The sequence below is a fragment of the Myotis yumanensis genome, unplaced genomic scaffold (assembly GCF_028538775.1).
Source record: "Myotis yumanensis isolate MYYU_CA2020_CCGP unplaced genomic scaffold, mMyoYum1.0.hap1 SCAF_10, whole genome shotgun sequence".
Lineage (NCBI taxonomy): Eukaryota > Metazoa > Chordata > Mammalia > Chiroptera > Vespertilionidae > Myotis > Myotis yumanensis.
Window position 1 is genome coordinate 47,682,228 of NW_027223761.1, and position 17,213 is coordinate 47,699,440.

General features: G+C 39.5%; 1 protein-coding gene across 2 annotated transcripts in view; it reads right to left on the bottom strand.

The window, feature by feature from the left end:
* The window catches only part of NARS2 (asparaginyl-tRNA synthetase 2, mitochondrial), a 112,158-nt gene that overhangs the window by 11,138 nt on the left and 83,807 nt on the right, over positions 1-17,213 (bottom strand). For both annotated transcript variants that reach the window (XM_070425697.1, XM_070425698.1), the window contains exons 10-11: positions 11,039-11,105; positions 9,480-9,617 (exon numbers count right to left, since the gene is read on the bottom strand). In XM_070425697.1, the coding sequence (XP_070281798.1) occupies positions 9,480-9,617; positions 11,039-11,105 (205 nt within the window). The remainder of the gene's footprint in view (positions 1-9,479; positions 9,618-11,038; positions 11,106-17,213) is intronic.

Genomic DNA, 17,213 nt, shown 5'->3' on the forward strand with positions numbered 1-17,213 from the left:
TTTGAAATAGAAATTGACAGGATTACAATCAACTGGTATAAATACAGATGTAACAAGACAACAGGAGAGAGAACCTAGACGTAGAACCTAGAGACAGGACTTGGCTGGAGATCCTAGACAGAACCTAGAGAGAGAAAGAACCTAGCGAGAGAACATGGCAAAAGATCCTGGACAGAACCTGACTACAGAAATTTCGCTGGAGAACCTAGACAGAACATGGCAAAAGAACCTGGATAGAACCTGGCTGGAGAACCTGGCTGGAGAACCTAGCGAGAGAACATGGCACCAGAACTTGGTTGGAGATCCTGACCAGAACTTGGTTGGAGATCCGAACCAGAACTTTGGCTGGAGATCCTGGCTAGAGGTCCTGACTAGGCTGCTGATCAACTGAAGGCTGTCTCCGTGTCATTCCTTCTTTGCCGACTCCGTCCACACCTTTGGGGACCCCTGGACCTGTTGGGGTTGGACTCCAACAAAAGACAAATATCACATGATCTCACTTACATGTGGAATCTAATGAACAATATAAACTGATGAACAAAATAAGACCAGAAGCATGGATACATGGAATAGACTGACAGATCTTAGAGGGGAGGAGGGTGGGCTAAAAGAGATTAGCCAAAGAACATATATGCATATATGAATAGCCCATGGACACATACAATAATGTAGTGAAGGCCTGGGGTGGGGTGGGGGCTGGGTGGAGGGGGAAAGAAGAGTAGAAAATGGGGGTCATCTATAATACTGTCAACAATTAAAAACAAACAATAACTTATACTACAAGTCCTGGCTTGAAGCTATTAAAAAGCTGCTTTCTGAGGTATTGCTGATCTTGTGTCAGATAGAAAAAAAAGGGCATGGATGACGATGTACTAAAAGCATTTGTCCAGAAGTAAGGTATGTAGGTCATGTTTGCTTAAAAGCCTTTGGCCAATGCAAGTCACATGCAAGTTGCTCAGCTCCTATTAATGGGGCAGGGCAGTATAATTCCCCTAGGGAGGAGCAAGCAGCAGCAATTTACGCATCACAGCGATTTTCAACTGATGTGCTGCAAGAATTTTCAAAACATGCAATACCTGACTATTTAGTCGGGGCACTAACCTCTTTTCCCTTAGATTGTCAAATTAAAAAATGACAATAGCCAAAACAACATTAGCTGTTCAGTGTGAATGAATCAAAATTATACCTTTTTCTTTTTTCAGATTGGCAAAAAATAGAATATACTTTTTGGGGTGTTGCAGAATTTTAGTAATTATTTCATGTGTGCTGTGAGATGAAAAAGGTTGAAAATCGCTGCTGCATCATAAAACAGTTTACCATGTTGCTTTCCCACACCTATCTGGATTCTTCCACTTCCACGTGCCCACCAATTCCTCACTGTTAATTAGAATAAGGCCAGACTAATAATCCCCGTTTTCTTTTTTTGTATTCTGGGAGAGGAACTATCAGTAGGAAAGAACTTCTTGCCAAAAGAGTCTATTATAGTAGAATAAAAATTATAGAAGACATCGAGCTAGTCCTACATCACTATTAGTTTTCTAATAATGAAGAAAGAACCCATATATGTCATCTATGCCCTTTCTTGGTCTAAATGGCTTGAAAATTCACATCCTCAGGCAGCTGAGTTTCCTGTATGTTTTCTGGACCTAGAGAGTAAATAAAGTTGCTCCCCCTCTTCAGAGATATTTCTTTTGAGTACGGCATTCCTTTACAATGCTTCATAACTGTCCCATGGCCAAAGGAAGGACAGATTGATTTCTTGTGAAGCAAGGCCCACCAAGCTTCTTCTCTTCTCTCCCCCCTCATAATCTTCTTCTCCTTTACTTTAGGGTTAGTTTCCTTTCCACCATGCCAGATACTTCCTGCTTTTCCTTCATAATGATATCCTTCTATCTCTCTAGAGATTATGCACACTTTCTGAGAAGCTAGAATATAAAAAATATTCCTCAACTATAAATAAAGACATCTACATTTGGTATACACAGACCTGCACTTTCTTCTGATATGTTATAAAAAGCATTGCACCCGCTAAATATCACAATTTCCATTCCAGGTAGGATTCTACTATATTGTGTCTCCCCCTGGTAACTACTGAGCTAATTACTACAGAAACTACCTGCTTCTCCATGGTTCTAGTGAAGGTAAAAGGAACATCCAAATATAATACAAACTATGACATAAAGGAACACAAAATGTAAAATGTAGAGGGACTCACACAACTTTGTTAAGAATGAGAAAAATCTGGGTGTTTGCCAAGTGATGGGCAGTGAGGGGCTTAGAAGGCAAACACACTGGAAACAAGCAAGTTGTCTAGAACAGCGGTCGCCAACCTTTCAGACCTCATGGACCACCAATGGTCCGCGGACCACCAGTTGGCGACCGCTGGTCTAGAATGTTAGTTGTTGATTACAATTTGCCCTTATGTGTGGGCAGGTTTGTGGTTTATGGGAGTCTGAGGCTGGCTTACAGAGCCAGGGACTGAGCAATCCCGCCCTTGACTAGGGAAAGTGAGAATTCACTGGCTGCAAAGTCAAAGGTCCTCTGAGACACATTTGAGCATTCCTGGAACTAAAATCCCTGCTGTGTTCCAATGCAGCTTCAGGAGACTTGAAATAGGTGGAAGTGAAACCATGGGTCTTTATGACTTTGATCAAATTTAGTTTTAAATCCTAGCTCTAGGAATCATCCCTCTTTCCCTTTCCCTTCCCTCTTCCTTCACCCACCCCCTTTCTTTCCCCTCCCTGCTTCCTCTCTCCCCATCACAGACCTAACCTAACAACCTCCCACCCCCCGCCACTGATAGAGGCAGCTGAGGACAGGCAGCCTAGACCTCACTAGTGGTCACATGGTCTGGACCTCTGGAGGCTAAAGATAACATTTTTGACCTACGTTATCTTTCAGCTCCTGAGCCCTAAGGTGGTACAGTCCCATGAGACAGGACAGAGGGACTCTAGAAAAGACCCCAGAGCTGTCCTCAAGACCTGAAGAAATGATTCATCACCCTTACCTCATCTCTGAGCAATTAGTTCCCAACTCAACCCTAAACCCCTAACCCACTGTTTTGTGATTTTGCCTTATACAGGGGTGGGCAAAAGTAGGTTTACAGTTGTTCATATGGAAATGCAATAATAAATAAATAATAATATAAGAATAAACTGTGTTTTACACACTCACAACTGCTAACCTACTTTTGCTTCACCCTGTAAAATTTTTAACCTACATGCCATCAGGATGCTCAGGTTTTTGAGCACTAACTTCCTGTTCTTTTGGATGGAGCCACTCATAATCAAATACCCAGTATTTCTCCACTGCAATTCTCGGTGTCTAGTGTTAGGCTCTCTCATGCCGGGCGGACAAATCTTTCTGTTCCGTAACAGAAGGACTTCAGTTCTGCTGTTGTTCACTCTCTTACACAGACAACAGTGAAGGCTAAAAATAATTCTACCACACTCTCGGCTACCTTCCCTGGTCTTACACACAGCTTATTTCACTTTGGGCCCAACTTTTAGGCTGGAATGCTGCCTGGCACATCCTCCCAACTGTGTGTGGATCTTGATTTTGTTTCAGTCACACAGCTGCAGTGGCATGCTGTCTAGAAATAGTCTGTGTTGGTATTCAAGCTGAACAAGCTCTGGTCTCTATTTATGACACTCCCTTTTGACTCTTTCTCTCTAATTCCAATCAATGCACTGAAAATAAAACTCAGACCTTGAATTAAAAAACAGACCTTGAATTAAAAACAAGCAGGCTAGATAGGAACAAGGCCTGTCATACATTACCTTTTTTCCATGCTAAGTTCAAAGAGAGGGGAAAATAAGTTTAATGTCCCTTCCTGCGATACCTCTCTTCCTACATATATTACTATTTTTAAATACACAAATTGTATGGGCTGCTCACAGACTGCTACCAACAATGGAGCAATATTACATACTATTATAAAGAAGAATGTTCCACAAACCAAGGGAAACATGTCTGTGGTTTCAGCCTCTACGAGCTTTTTCTCTAACTGCTGACACAGTGTTTTGCCCCTAAAAATAAGGAAGCACAGCTAAGAAAGAGAACTGTCCATGACAGTGCAAAGATGCAGATGGCTGCAGGTAGCAATGACTGAAGACAGAATCTGGCCAGTAAAATGGCTAGCCTGGGAGCACGCTGGGTGGATTGAAATGCATACTTTCAACTTGGACATAATATCCCAGGATAGTCATTAGTCCTAGATATGGGAAAATTGGGCAATTCCCTTCATCACTATTTCTGTTGATCTGAGGTTCAAGCTATTTTGATGCATGTCAATTAATTAGCTCCAGCTCAGAGAAATTCATCAGAACCCCTCATCCAGTATTCTTCCTTCCAAGCTGACTTTACAATATGTACTCTATTGAATGCCCACTAATGCTTAAATGTTCATGCTTTGCTAAGTAATATTGATAGGATGTAAAAATGAGAACACATCTGGTGATCTTGGAATCTCATCACATATTTGTAACCTGCTTTTGGGGGACTTATTCAGGGACCCAGACTCAGGGGCAGAGGGCATTTTTCATATTTGCTTAGATTCATTTTATTTAGGCCCATGATCTGTTTCCTTCAAATTATCAAATATGTTTGGGAATTTACAAGTTGTTCTTATATCCAAATGAGGAAAAAGTTAGGCTATCTGAAATCAGAGAATCTTAGATCTGGTTGGTATCTTGGGAGGTCATCTAATCCAATTCTCTGGTTTTATGGAGGGAGAAATTGATGCTCAGAGACTGAACAGACTTGCCTAAGGTCATACAGCTAACTAGTAAGAGGGCTGACTTTCAAACCTAGCACTACTAATTTCTTAGTCCAGTGTACTTTTCATTATAACAAAGTGCATACCTTCTCTTGTGTGCGCATGCGTGTGCGCGTGTGTGCGTGTGTGTGTGTGTGTGAATGTGTTTGGGAGGGTGGGGGAGAAAGAAAGAAAAAGAGACTATAATTGTAAAAAGATACCATTTTACTATTTATTACCTCTGGCCAAATATTATAAGTGTAGGTTAAACATTTCCCTATCCTTCTCTTCTGATTCCCTAGAGAAGGCACCTGTGAAATACACCTGTTATAATTGTTTTAAATTGCATCACACCCACTGGAGAAACTCTTGCAACCCTACCCACAACCTGCTATTACAGCCCTACAAGAGAAACACATAATCTAGGTATCTGGCCCAAAGCCGGTTCATTCACAACTAAAAAAATAAAGTAGGGTAGAAACAGGCACTTTATATAAGTGGGTTGAAAAGAAATCTAGGTAGCTAATGTATCAATGTTATGATCTATGTTTAATCTATATAGTTTAAATAAATTATATTTTAATAATTTAGCTCTGAGAAGCTATGTGCTATAGTACTGCATAAATTATAAAATCTACTAAAGTCCCATCATAATGTCTTCAGGTTTCAAGCTGGAAGACATCACTAGAGACTGGTCACAAGGAAGACCTCCTGTGCTTCTAAGGTAAGAAATGTTGGTGCCACCGTCTATGAGAGAAATGCCTGTTAAGGAATCTTAATAGCATGTAAGAGCATGTTATGATATGGCAACACATACAAATATTTTAACATTATTGTGCTTTATCACAGTAAAGATTTTATCAAAATTTAGGAGGAAAAGAGAGAGGGCTTCATATTTATTTACTACCTACCAACCCAAACACTATGCTCTGCATTTTTCATATATTACCTAATGTAATCCTCACAACTCCAGAGAATGTTATCACCTTGTTTTTACAGATTGCAAAACTAAGACTCAAAGAAACTAGATGGTTTACCTGAGGTCACATAGTTTATGACTCACAGACTTGGGACTTGAACCCAAGAGTGCCTGATTCTAAAACCACTGGACTTCCCGTTAGATCAGCGGTTCTTAACCTGTGGGTCGCGACCCCTTTGGGGGTCGAACGACCCTTCCACAGGGGTTGCCTAAGACCATCGGAAAACACATATATAATTACATACTGTTTTTGTGATTAATCACTATGCTTTTAATTATGTTCAATTTGTAACAAAGAAATTGGGGGGCACCACAACATGAGGAACTGTATTAAAGGGTCGAGGCATTAGGAAGGTTGAGAACCACTGCTTTAGATCATGTTGCTATCACTCAAAAAATTTAGAGTAAAAGCTGCTCTTTAGCTTCCCAGAAATTTCCATAGCAAGCCTAGTCACTCACCCACTACTTGTCCACTGTGTGTCTAAAACTGTGTTGGGCTCCATTCACCCATCCGTCCAATCACCTATCTATCATCAAATAGATATGAGGTCCCAGGCATTGCTAGGCACTATCGTTACATTGGTGAGTGAAAAAGAGGTCCTCAAGTCCTTTGGTATAGAGGAAAGGGTCAGTAATTAAAGAGTCATACAAATAAGTGTAAATTAAAACTGTGCTAAGGATTGTGATAGAGTAAGAGTTAGTAGTTCTGGGACTGAAATTTGATACGGTACCACTATAGTATCTAACAGGGGTGTCTGACTCAGGTTGCAAGGTTGCTCTGGGAAATGAAGACTGCATGGAGATCTGGAGAGTAAGTAAAATTACTTAGGCGAAGAAGATGGTTGTAGATTGAGGGATTACAAAGATACTTCCAGTCTGAAGACATGGAAGAAGGGCAGTGTGGATGCAGCAGAGAGGACAAAGGGGAGCACCACAGTGCATCAGGAAAGAGAGACAGGAGCAGCCAGGCTGCCCTGGGGCTTGTAGGCCATGTGAAGGATTTTGACTTTTATCCTAAGAGCCTGGCCTGGTAGTTCAGTTGGTTAAAGCATCGTCCCGATACGCCAAGGTTTGGGGTTGGTAAGGGCACATACAAGAATCAACTAATGAATGCATAAATAAGTGGAACAATAAATCGATATTTCTCTCTCTCTTTCTCTCACCCCCTCCTCCACCTCACCAATTAAAAAAAAAAAAAGAGCAGTGAGAGGCCACTGAATGGTTTTAAGAAGGGAGATAAGAAGGGAGAAAACATGATCAGATTTACATTTTCTAAAAGCTCATGCACAACGGGGAAAACTGACCCCTAGGAGGAAGAGTAGATACAGGAAGACCAGCCAGGAGGCTAGTGAAGTAAACCAGGCAAGAAATGGTGCTATATTCATCTAAAAAGGTAAAAGTGGAAATGCAGAGAAGTGGATGGATTTGAGATACATTTAGGAGCATAAAAATGACAGAATTTAGAAATAACCTCAATATGGAAAGCAAGAGATACTTTGAAAATGACTTAGTTACCTGACTTGTACAATTAGATGAACAGAGGATACAAAAAGAAGATCAAATTTTGTGGGAGGACAGGAGAAGATCAGCAATCATGGGGTCCATTTGCATATGTTAAGTTTGGGAGGCTTTTGAGATATGTAGATGGCAGTATGAGTCCAGAGCCCAGACAAGTCTGGGTTAGAGAGATACATTTCTGAGTTATCTGAAAATAAATAGCAAATTTGGGCACAGATGAAATCACCTGTGGGGAGAAAAGACCTAGGATGGAGCCTTGAGGAATTCCAACATTTAATGGATTAGTAGGTGAGGAAGAACCTGCATAGGAGACTGAGAAAGAAGAACCTCCTGAGAAGGGAGGAAAACTGGGAGAATGCGATGCCACGGAAGCCAAGGGAGGAGGAAGTTTTAAGAAGAGGAAAGCCAACGATACTGCTGAACAACATTGAGGGGTGAAGTCAGATAAACACTGTTAAAAGTGTGTTGGGCTGAATAACATGGAATTATTACTGACTCTAGAAAGTGCTGCTTCAGAGACAGGGGTGGCAGTGGGAAGGAGGAATGAACTGTAGGTCCCATGGTGGCTATCAGAAACTGACTCACCATCCCAAAAAAGTTAATTTCGTTTCAGAAAGCAAAACTTATACAGAAGCTACAAAAAATAGACATAATGCTATCAGTTTTACTAATTCTTTAAATGCTATAAAAATCCAGAAAAAGAAGGATCAAGGTGACTGGGTAACCCAGGAAAGTCTTTAGAGAAAGAAAATCTTCAGCAGGTTATAAATGGCATCAATGAAAAGGGCTCAATCTAGGGAAATTGCGCAAGAAGAATACATGGTGTGAGTGCATGGGGGGTGGGAGTGGGATGTGATGGAATGATAAGAAAGCCAAGAGACACGGACATAGTCCTCCGTTTTGAGATGTAGACTTAATATTGAGTTATTTAGGATCAAATAATATTTGCCCTATGTTTATGCTTTGCTGCCAACCTGTTGGCCAATTCATTTCTCAAAATCAATTATATCAGAGGATTGATAGGGAAAAGAAAAATAAGAATCATAAATCAATTGGGCTGCTCACTGGATTTGGATAATGCCGCATGAAAGGTGGGGATAAGTAAAATCACGGGCTAACGTGTAACTCGATGTTTGTGATTCTGAGGCAGTGAGACAGAGTAGAGAAGAACACAGACCTCAGAGCGAGACAGCCAGGTCTGAATGCCAACTCCATCACTCACTGCCTTTGTAGTCTCGGGAAATGCAATCAATGCCTTTACACCCCCGTTTTTCATCTCTAAAATGGGAGAAAGAGTAAGTTTCTTGGCAGGGTTGTTTCGGTACTTAGAGATGAGATGGTCATGCTTGCCTCATAGGAATCTCCTAATTGGTGGCTACTATTGTTTTATTAGTAGAAAGAGAAAACAGGAAATACATTCAAACAGACAACCTTGTACACTCTGAGATGGGGACATTTTATTTACTGGTAGGCCCTGATCTACATTTTTCTACTGGCATTTATCTAAAGACAAGTGAAAAGCACCAAGTTTTGGACCTTTTTTGAGATAAATATATTTATATCACAGACTTTTACAGTTAATGATATTAAGTATGTAACTATTCAATAAATATATTCCTATTTTATATATTGATAACTTAGTAAAAGAGCAAAGAAGGGGACCCCCCCCCCCCGCCCCGCCCCAAGTAAACCAGAAGAATAAAAAAAAACAACAACTAAAGTTAAGGGTGAAAAAAGAAGACAGGATGAGAAAGGCTACAGAGAACAGAGAGACAGTTGAATCAGAAGAGCCACCCAGACCTCCTGGATCCCCCAGAGCTCCCTCACTGTTTCTATCAGACAGCCTCCTGCTCTGCCAGCTGGCTCTTCCTTTGCCACTGCAATGGCCTCTTGCCCAGCATACTCCCCCACCTCTATAGTCTCCTATCCAGCACTTAACCTGGCAGTAGACCTGGCATTGCTATGCAGTGCTCTAGGCTATTTCCTCTTAGTTACTTAAAAAACAAAATACACCTACATGTGCATCTGCCAAATTAAGGACACCTTTGTCATAGATATGAGGGAGTACGTTTATAGAAAATTGGGATCTTCTTTGTGAATACTTTTTTTAGAGATGCCTTTGAGAAACTTAATTAAAGAAAATGTGCCAAAGGATAAAGAAAATTAAGCCAAGGGGAAAACCCAGGCTCTGAGATGACTAATCCAATTTGTTTGGTCGTTCCTTACTGTGTGCTGAGGCCCATCTTCATTGTCCCTCATGTAGAAAGGCTTCAGTGCTAATGGATAATTAATGACAAAGACTGGTATGTTGCCACAGTGCTTCACCAGGTACTTTTCATGTTCAGTATGTAGATCAACACCCCACTGCAATGAGAAAAAAAAATCAACAAAGGAGAAGACAGAGCTGAAATATACAATGCAGGACCCGAAAATAACCTGTATCAGTTCTCTCCCTGAGGATCAGCGATGTGTGGAGCTGTCTGCTGAGGTTGCACAGATAACTAAACTAGAGAGGTATGTGTTAGCAAGAACATCCACAGGCCTGGAAAGATGAAAGCTGAAACGTGTAGATAAACACTATGCTCTCTGGCCCTGTCTGAGGGAGCAGCATTTAGCAGATGAATAGCATCTGCAGAAAAAAAAAGTGTGCTTTTCACAGTGTATAAAAACTGACCTCAGGATCACAGTTTTATTAATATTGCCTAGAACGTCTTCTAGAGTTACTGTTCCTAAGTCTCAGGAAATTAAATGATGAAAGATAATATTTCTAATATTGAGTCCATCTTTGGCTAGATGGCTTCTCTCAGTGAAATTTTTTAAACTAAAAGAGTCAACTGATATATCAGATGCTCCTTGATGAATATTTAATAACACTGTTCATCTATTTTTTCAGCAAATACTAATGTGCCTGTTAAATCTCAGGTCCCATGCTAGGTACTGGATATAGTAAGAAAAATAGAACCCTTAACTTCATGAAGCTTGCAGAGTAGGAAACAAACACTAAATACAAAATTATGCAAAGAAATTAACTGATTATAAATATAACTATTATAGCTTATAAGAGGATCTGACTTAACTGGGGTTGGGACTGGTGTAAGGAATAGTTTGAAGACAAAGATATTACTGTACATTCTGAACATTATCTTATTACTCCCACTTGTCTGGCAATACCTTAATTATCGGGAAGAAATACTGGCATAGGAATGAGGAGACTTGCCTCTAACATTATGTGCACACTCACTGATGAATCATGTAGCCTCTCTGTACTTACACCTTTGCCAATAAAATAAAGGCATTCTTAAAAAAACAACCCAAAACAATTCAGTGTTTTCCAAAGTGGATCACAAATGGGAAGACTCTATAAAGTTCAACAGGAAAAGAAACCTGTTCAATGTGTTGCTTAAACTTACTTGATCATTTAACCTCTTTTGTTTGTCACCTGTTAACATCATTCAGAATGTACTTTGGGAAACACTGAACTAGTTGATTTCTATACTAATAGTCTATGGTCGCCATTCTTTTAAAGGATTTTTGTCTTCCTACACTTGGGAAACTTCTGTATAACCCTTTAGTCAATGCTATTACAAATGACACAATTCTACTTCAAAATTATTGTTCATTATAAATATTTCAACAAGGCTGAGCAAATATAAAAGAAAGCCAATGTATAGAGGAGCAAATCCTGCACCCTGCCAATAAGAGAAATAAGACTATTTTAAATAATAATAAGATAAGGATGAGGAAAAACATTTTGATATACACACATACTCAAACATAAATACTACCTCTGGGGTGAAGGTGAAGTTCTGGGACGCCTGCTTTAAGATCTCCACGGCTTCCGTGTAAGAAATGCTGGAGAGAAACCGAAAAGCAGAGGTCAATACAATCGGCTATTGTTAACTAGTCCACCTGAAAATGAGAAAAGATCTATTTCCATAGTCTCCGAGAGTTAATATGAGTATTAAATGATTACGGAGTAATCAGGAAGTAAGGTTTACCTAATCCTCTGGGCCTCCTATCAGCATGAAGAGAATGGCCACCCAATAACCCTAGTTCTGACCTACTTGTAGTGCACACAGAGCAGATAGTCACTAAGCAAGTAGAGATTTACTCTGAATTCATGCTATGCCAATGCCGTAATGAACAGTGTGAAATATAGAGGCTGGATGAGCAAAAATATTTTCCTAGAGCCATCATTCATTCATTCACCCAAAAACATACTGGCACCTACTCTGTGCTAGGGATTATTCTAGGTACTGGATATACAGTAACTAAAAATGAAGCTCCTGCCTTTATGTAGATATTCGTGTGTGGTGTATGTGTGTTTGTGAGAGAGAAAGAGAGAGAGTGAGAGAGATAGAAAGTTAGGTAGGTAGGTAGATAGATAGATAGATAGATATTGGGGGTACAGGTGGGGAGTGGGGAGAAAGATAAACAAATAAACAGAAATAATATGATTCCAGGGAGCTATTAGTGCTATGAAGAAAAATAAAGCTAGGTAAGAAGACAGAGGATGTTTGAGGGTGCTCTTTTAGAAAAGATGGTGAAGAAAGGCTTCACTGAGTTGGTGACATCTTAACAGAAACCTGCATGAAGTAAAGGAACCATATAAATATCTGGGGAAGTATTCCAGGCAAAAGGAACAGTGGGTACACAGGCCTGAAGTGAGGCCTGAGTCTGGCTCATTCAAAGAAGGAAAAGGTCAATGTGACCTAGTATTGAACAAGGGGAAGAATGCCAGGAAATTAGATAGGAAAGGTAGTCACAGGTCAGGTCCTATGAACTTTTTCAGGCCATGGTAAGGCCTCTTTAATATATTCTAAGCATTGTTTAAGACTAGGTTAAGAAAAATATCATAGGTTACCTCAGTAAGAAACCTCATGCCTAAAGCAAGCCAAGCCAAAAATTTATATACATGATTTGAATAGGTAATATATGCACATAGTGGTGTTTTTATTTTTTAAAGAAATCATTATGTATGAAAGAGTATACGACTTTCCATCCTGTCCCATAGCAACCTAATTAGTTCCTCTTCTCACACAATCACTGTTAGTGGTTTTGTGTATCCTTCCAGCGGGGATTTCCCCCCCAGAGGGTTTTATACATCTGTAAGCAAATATCCTATATAATAAAAGCCTAATATGCTAAGTGTCCAGTCGTCCAACCAATCAAAGCATAATATGCTAATGACATGCTAAGGCTACTCAACTGCTCACTATGATGTGCAATGACCACCAAGGGGCAGACAGTCGACCAGTTGCTATGACGTGCACTGACCACCAGGGGGCAGACACTCCAACCAGTAGGTTAGCTTGCTGCTGGGGTCTGGCTGATCAGGACTGAGAGAGATGGGCATCCCCTGGAGCCCTCCCATGGTCCCTCCCCAGCCCCGATCATGCACCGGTGGGATCCCTCGGCCTGGACTGTGCCCTCTCGCAATCCAGGACTCCTTGGGGGATGTCGGAGAGCCGGTTTTGGCCCAATCCAGCAGGCCAGGCCGAGGCACTCCACTGGTGCATGAATTTGTGCACCAGGCCTCTAGTTAATATATAATCTCCCTATAAAAAATAGATGGCAGCCATAGCATACATACCATACACTCTTATATCATTACTTATGCAAAAATATACCTTGCAGACATTTCCATATCAGAATATGAAAAGTTTCCTCATTTTTTGAATTATTATGTAATATTCTATTTTGTGGATGTATCCTAATTAGTTTTAGCCAGTCATCTACTGGTGGGTAGATATTTCAGCTATTTCCAATCTTTGCTACTATAAATCATTACTACATATACCTATTTTATGCTACAAATGACTCTCATATACTAATTTTGTGAATGAAAAAAAATGAAATTGTTGGATCAAAGTGTGTTGGCATTTGCAGTTTTACATATTTTGAAAGATATTGCCAAAGATATTGCTGTCCTTTTACAGAGTTACACCAATTATGTCCACTAATATACGAAAATGTCAGTTTCCCTAGGTCCTCTGAAACAGCACTTTGGATGATTAAAAACAAAAATCTATAAAGTTCCTCAAGAACTTCGAGCTCTAGGACACATATGTAATACCCTTTGTAATACTTATTATAATATTTTTTTTTAAAAGAATAAAAAAAAATAAATAAAATAAAATTGAAAAAAAAATAAAAGTAATAAAAAAAAAAGAACTTCGAGCTCAAAAAATAACTTACCCAACACAAACTTATTCTCTGAAGCAGAAATGAAGTTAATACTATAATAACTAATCAGAAAGTTGTGTCTTACAGTCCAAATAAAGCCCCCAAAGCTATGCTTTGAGTGATAACTTTTTTCAAAGATAAAAATTCTATTCAAATTAAAAACCTAGTATTGAATAACACGTAATTTCTAAGGTAAGAATGATGCTGGTGTTGGCAGTAGGAATAATTTTTAAACAAGCATCCTATAGAGGGGAAACTGAAACTTAGAAAGGATCAGTAAGTTGCCAAAAATGACTCATGTGACTAGTAAACCCTGGTGTGCTGACCAGAGTCTAAGCTTCTAACTGCTAAAATAATGCCTAAACCACTTGGAGTCTCATATGTTTAATATAAACAAGAGATGTGGGTTTTCCCTCCGACTCTACTATCACTTACTAGCTATGTAAATCATCCCACCTTAATGGAAACATTATATACATTTTTTTGTAATGTGGTATACAAACATTGTAAATTTTTGTGTTTTCACTTGTAAGCAAGAAGACTGGATTATATTACCTAAAGTTCTTTCCTGCTCAGACAGCCTGTTATTCTATTCTATCGTTACATGGTATGATCTACTTATCACACTGAGAAATGTAAGAGCAATCAAAAAGGATGTTGTGCCATTGCTATGTTACTATTCCATTTCTAAGAAAAATGGTTCTCATGTCCAAATGTCTCTTGCTTTTCTGGACATGCTGCCCTACTCCCTCCACACCTCAAGTTGAGGCAGAACTTTCAAGTTCAAATTACAGTTCTGATACTGGATATCTCTAATGGCCTTCTCAACTCTCTCTACTAATTTTTCTTGATATGTATACAGGTTATTTCCTCTCCTTCCCAGGAACTTCCCAAAGTGCTTTGAGGAGGGGAGAAGACATTGTGGAATTGCATGGTACAGTATCCAAACATCTTTGTTTCAATGCTTATTGTTGAATGAAGAAAACTACTTTAAAGCTGTAAAACTACTATGCTAAAGAGCTCATCAATAGCATTCTCTGCCTCAAATTCGCACACATGAATGAAGAGCAAGTAAAAAAGGTAAGGATTCTATATTTTAAAAACCTCCATATCATAAAGGAAATGTAAAATAACTGAATTCTATTTGTGCTTGATAAAGGCTAAAAATTTAATTACTACATAAATTCCTTAAATAACATATTTTTACATGAAACAATTATAACAAGTCGTCAAGAATACACTGAAATCTACTGAAAAGATTTTGGTCATACTAGAGACCCGATGCATGAAATTCATGCAAGAGTAGGCCTTCCTTTCTTCCTTCCTTCCCTTGGCTGCCAGCACAGGCTTCCCTCTGACACCCGGGACCCTGGCTTCCCCGCCCCACCCTCTTGCCGGCAGGCACCTGGGTCCCGGCTTCCCGCCAGCCCTGGCTTCGTCTGGAAGGCCATCCAGAATGACATCCGGAATGATGTCCGGTCTAATTAGCATATTACCCTTTTATTATTATAGAAGATAGTATCTTGTGTGTGTGTATTTCAGAAAGTATCTCAATTCTAATTAATCATCATGCCTAGGTCTCCTGTCATGTCCTCTTGTGGCTGTTAAAATTCCTGGCTACTAAGACTGGCAACCCCCCTTCACCTCCACCTTGAGAATCCTCAGAATCATACCATTTATGCATATCCCTCTGGTGCTCAGTTCCCTCTTCACTTCTAGCTCCTGGAATTTCTTTTACTTTCTAGTGAACTCAACAATACATTTAAAAGGATTTTATAATACTTTAACTAGGAGTGTTTCCAAGTTATTTCGCTTGACAACTTGCTTCAGCAGTAGTCATTTGACCCTTTCAACAATATAAGACAAGTGACCACTTTACAGATGAGAAAACTAAAGTTCAGAAAGGTTAAAGATTTACTATTAATTAGGTTCATAGTTGTAATTAAATAATTCTTCATGCAAATATCAAACTGTTCATCTTTTTCTCTAGATTTTAAATTCTATAACAGGACCGATCCATAGCTATTTTCTCCACGCCATCCTCAATGAGTAGCACAGTGTCTAACTTATAGTAGGTAGTTGATAAATATTAATTCATTCATTAATGGCTAATAAGTGGCAGAAGCAGGATTAAAATCCAGGACCTCTGAATCATAATTCACTATACTCAGTGTCTAAAGTAAATAGTGATAGGAGTTAATAGGAAAACTCAAGGAGAGGACCTAGTCTAAAGGAGAATATCCTCACCCCCCCATGGTTACTCACATGTCAATTATGAATTCACTCAGGTATTCAATAGGTTGCCGAGTTCCTATCAGAGGCACTGTGCTAAGCACTGGGGGCATAATAGCAAACAAAATAAACAAGCCTCTGACCACATGGAGGTGACAGACACTAACAAATAGTCACACATGTAAATTTAAGCCTCAACTATGACTTGTGCTGTGTGGGATGGATGATGGTAATGGCAATGAATGAAATGGCACTGACCATGAGGTCATTTCCTAACTTTAGTATTTTATGGACATAGACTCCAAAGCACGACAGTTAAGTGATACATAAGGGTCTTAAAGACAGTGGGGGAGCTACAACTATTTTAGCACTAACTCTAGAGCCCTTTCAAATACAGGAAGTATAGTGGTTGAAAGTATGAGCTTTGAAATCAGATAAATGAGTTTGAATCTCCACTTCTTTTACTGGCCTACTCTCTTCGAGTTGATTCTTTATCTATAGAATGGCAATAAGAACTACTCACAGAGTTGTTGTGAAGATAAAATGAATCATTAATATCTGTGAAATTTATCACAGGCTCATAGTCAATGAATGGTGGATATATTTTTCCCCAATCTAAGATCTAGTTCATTAAGTAGGAGCTACAGTACTTCTCTTAAGATCTTCTCCCTGGTTTTCCATCACCAGCATAAATTCCTTCAGATGTCCAAATTACTTCTTTCCTTATCTACTTAATTACTACTTGTATCAATACCCTTATGTCCAGAACACTCCTATAAACTCCACATCTGTGCACTCAAACTGCCTTACCCAGCATCTATAACTGGATGTCTGAAAAGATTCTCAGTCTTAAAATGATCCCCAATGATAAGGATTTTGATAACATCCCCTTTCTCCCCCAAACCTCTGCTACCCTTATGGCTTTCCCAATCTCAGTTAACGGCAACTCCAATTTGACAGCGGTATAGGACAAAAGCATTGAAGTCACCCTTGAGTCTTCTCTTTCCTTCTCCCTCTCAGCAAATCCTGTTTGCTCTAAATTTAAAATATATCTAGAATAGGAAAGCCTCTCTCTACCTCCATTGCCACTATCCTGATCTGTGAATGTTGATTTTATGTGTCAATTTGGCTGGGCTACAGTACCCAGATATTTAATCAAACATTATTCAGGAAGTTTCTGTAAAGGTGTCTTTTGGATGAGATTAACATTTAAATCTGTGGCCTCTGAGTAAAGCAGTTTACCTCCATCATGTGCGTGGGTCATATCTAGTCAGTCGAAGGCCTTAATAGACTACATGTTTAACTTACTTATCTTGTTTTTTAGCTATTATTACCTCCACCAGAAATGTAAGCTTAGTGAAGGCAGGGAGTTTTATCTGCTTTGTTCACTGTTTTAATACAGTTTTTATGGTCCTGGCTCTGCTCTTGAGCAAGGAGGTTGTGGCGTCAGCAGGTTCCAGGCGATTCAAGCTCCATAAGGGATGATAGAGGTTGTTTACAATGACTGACCATATGGGGAAGAAAAAGCTTGTGAAAGTGCAA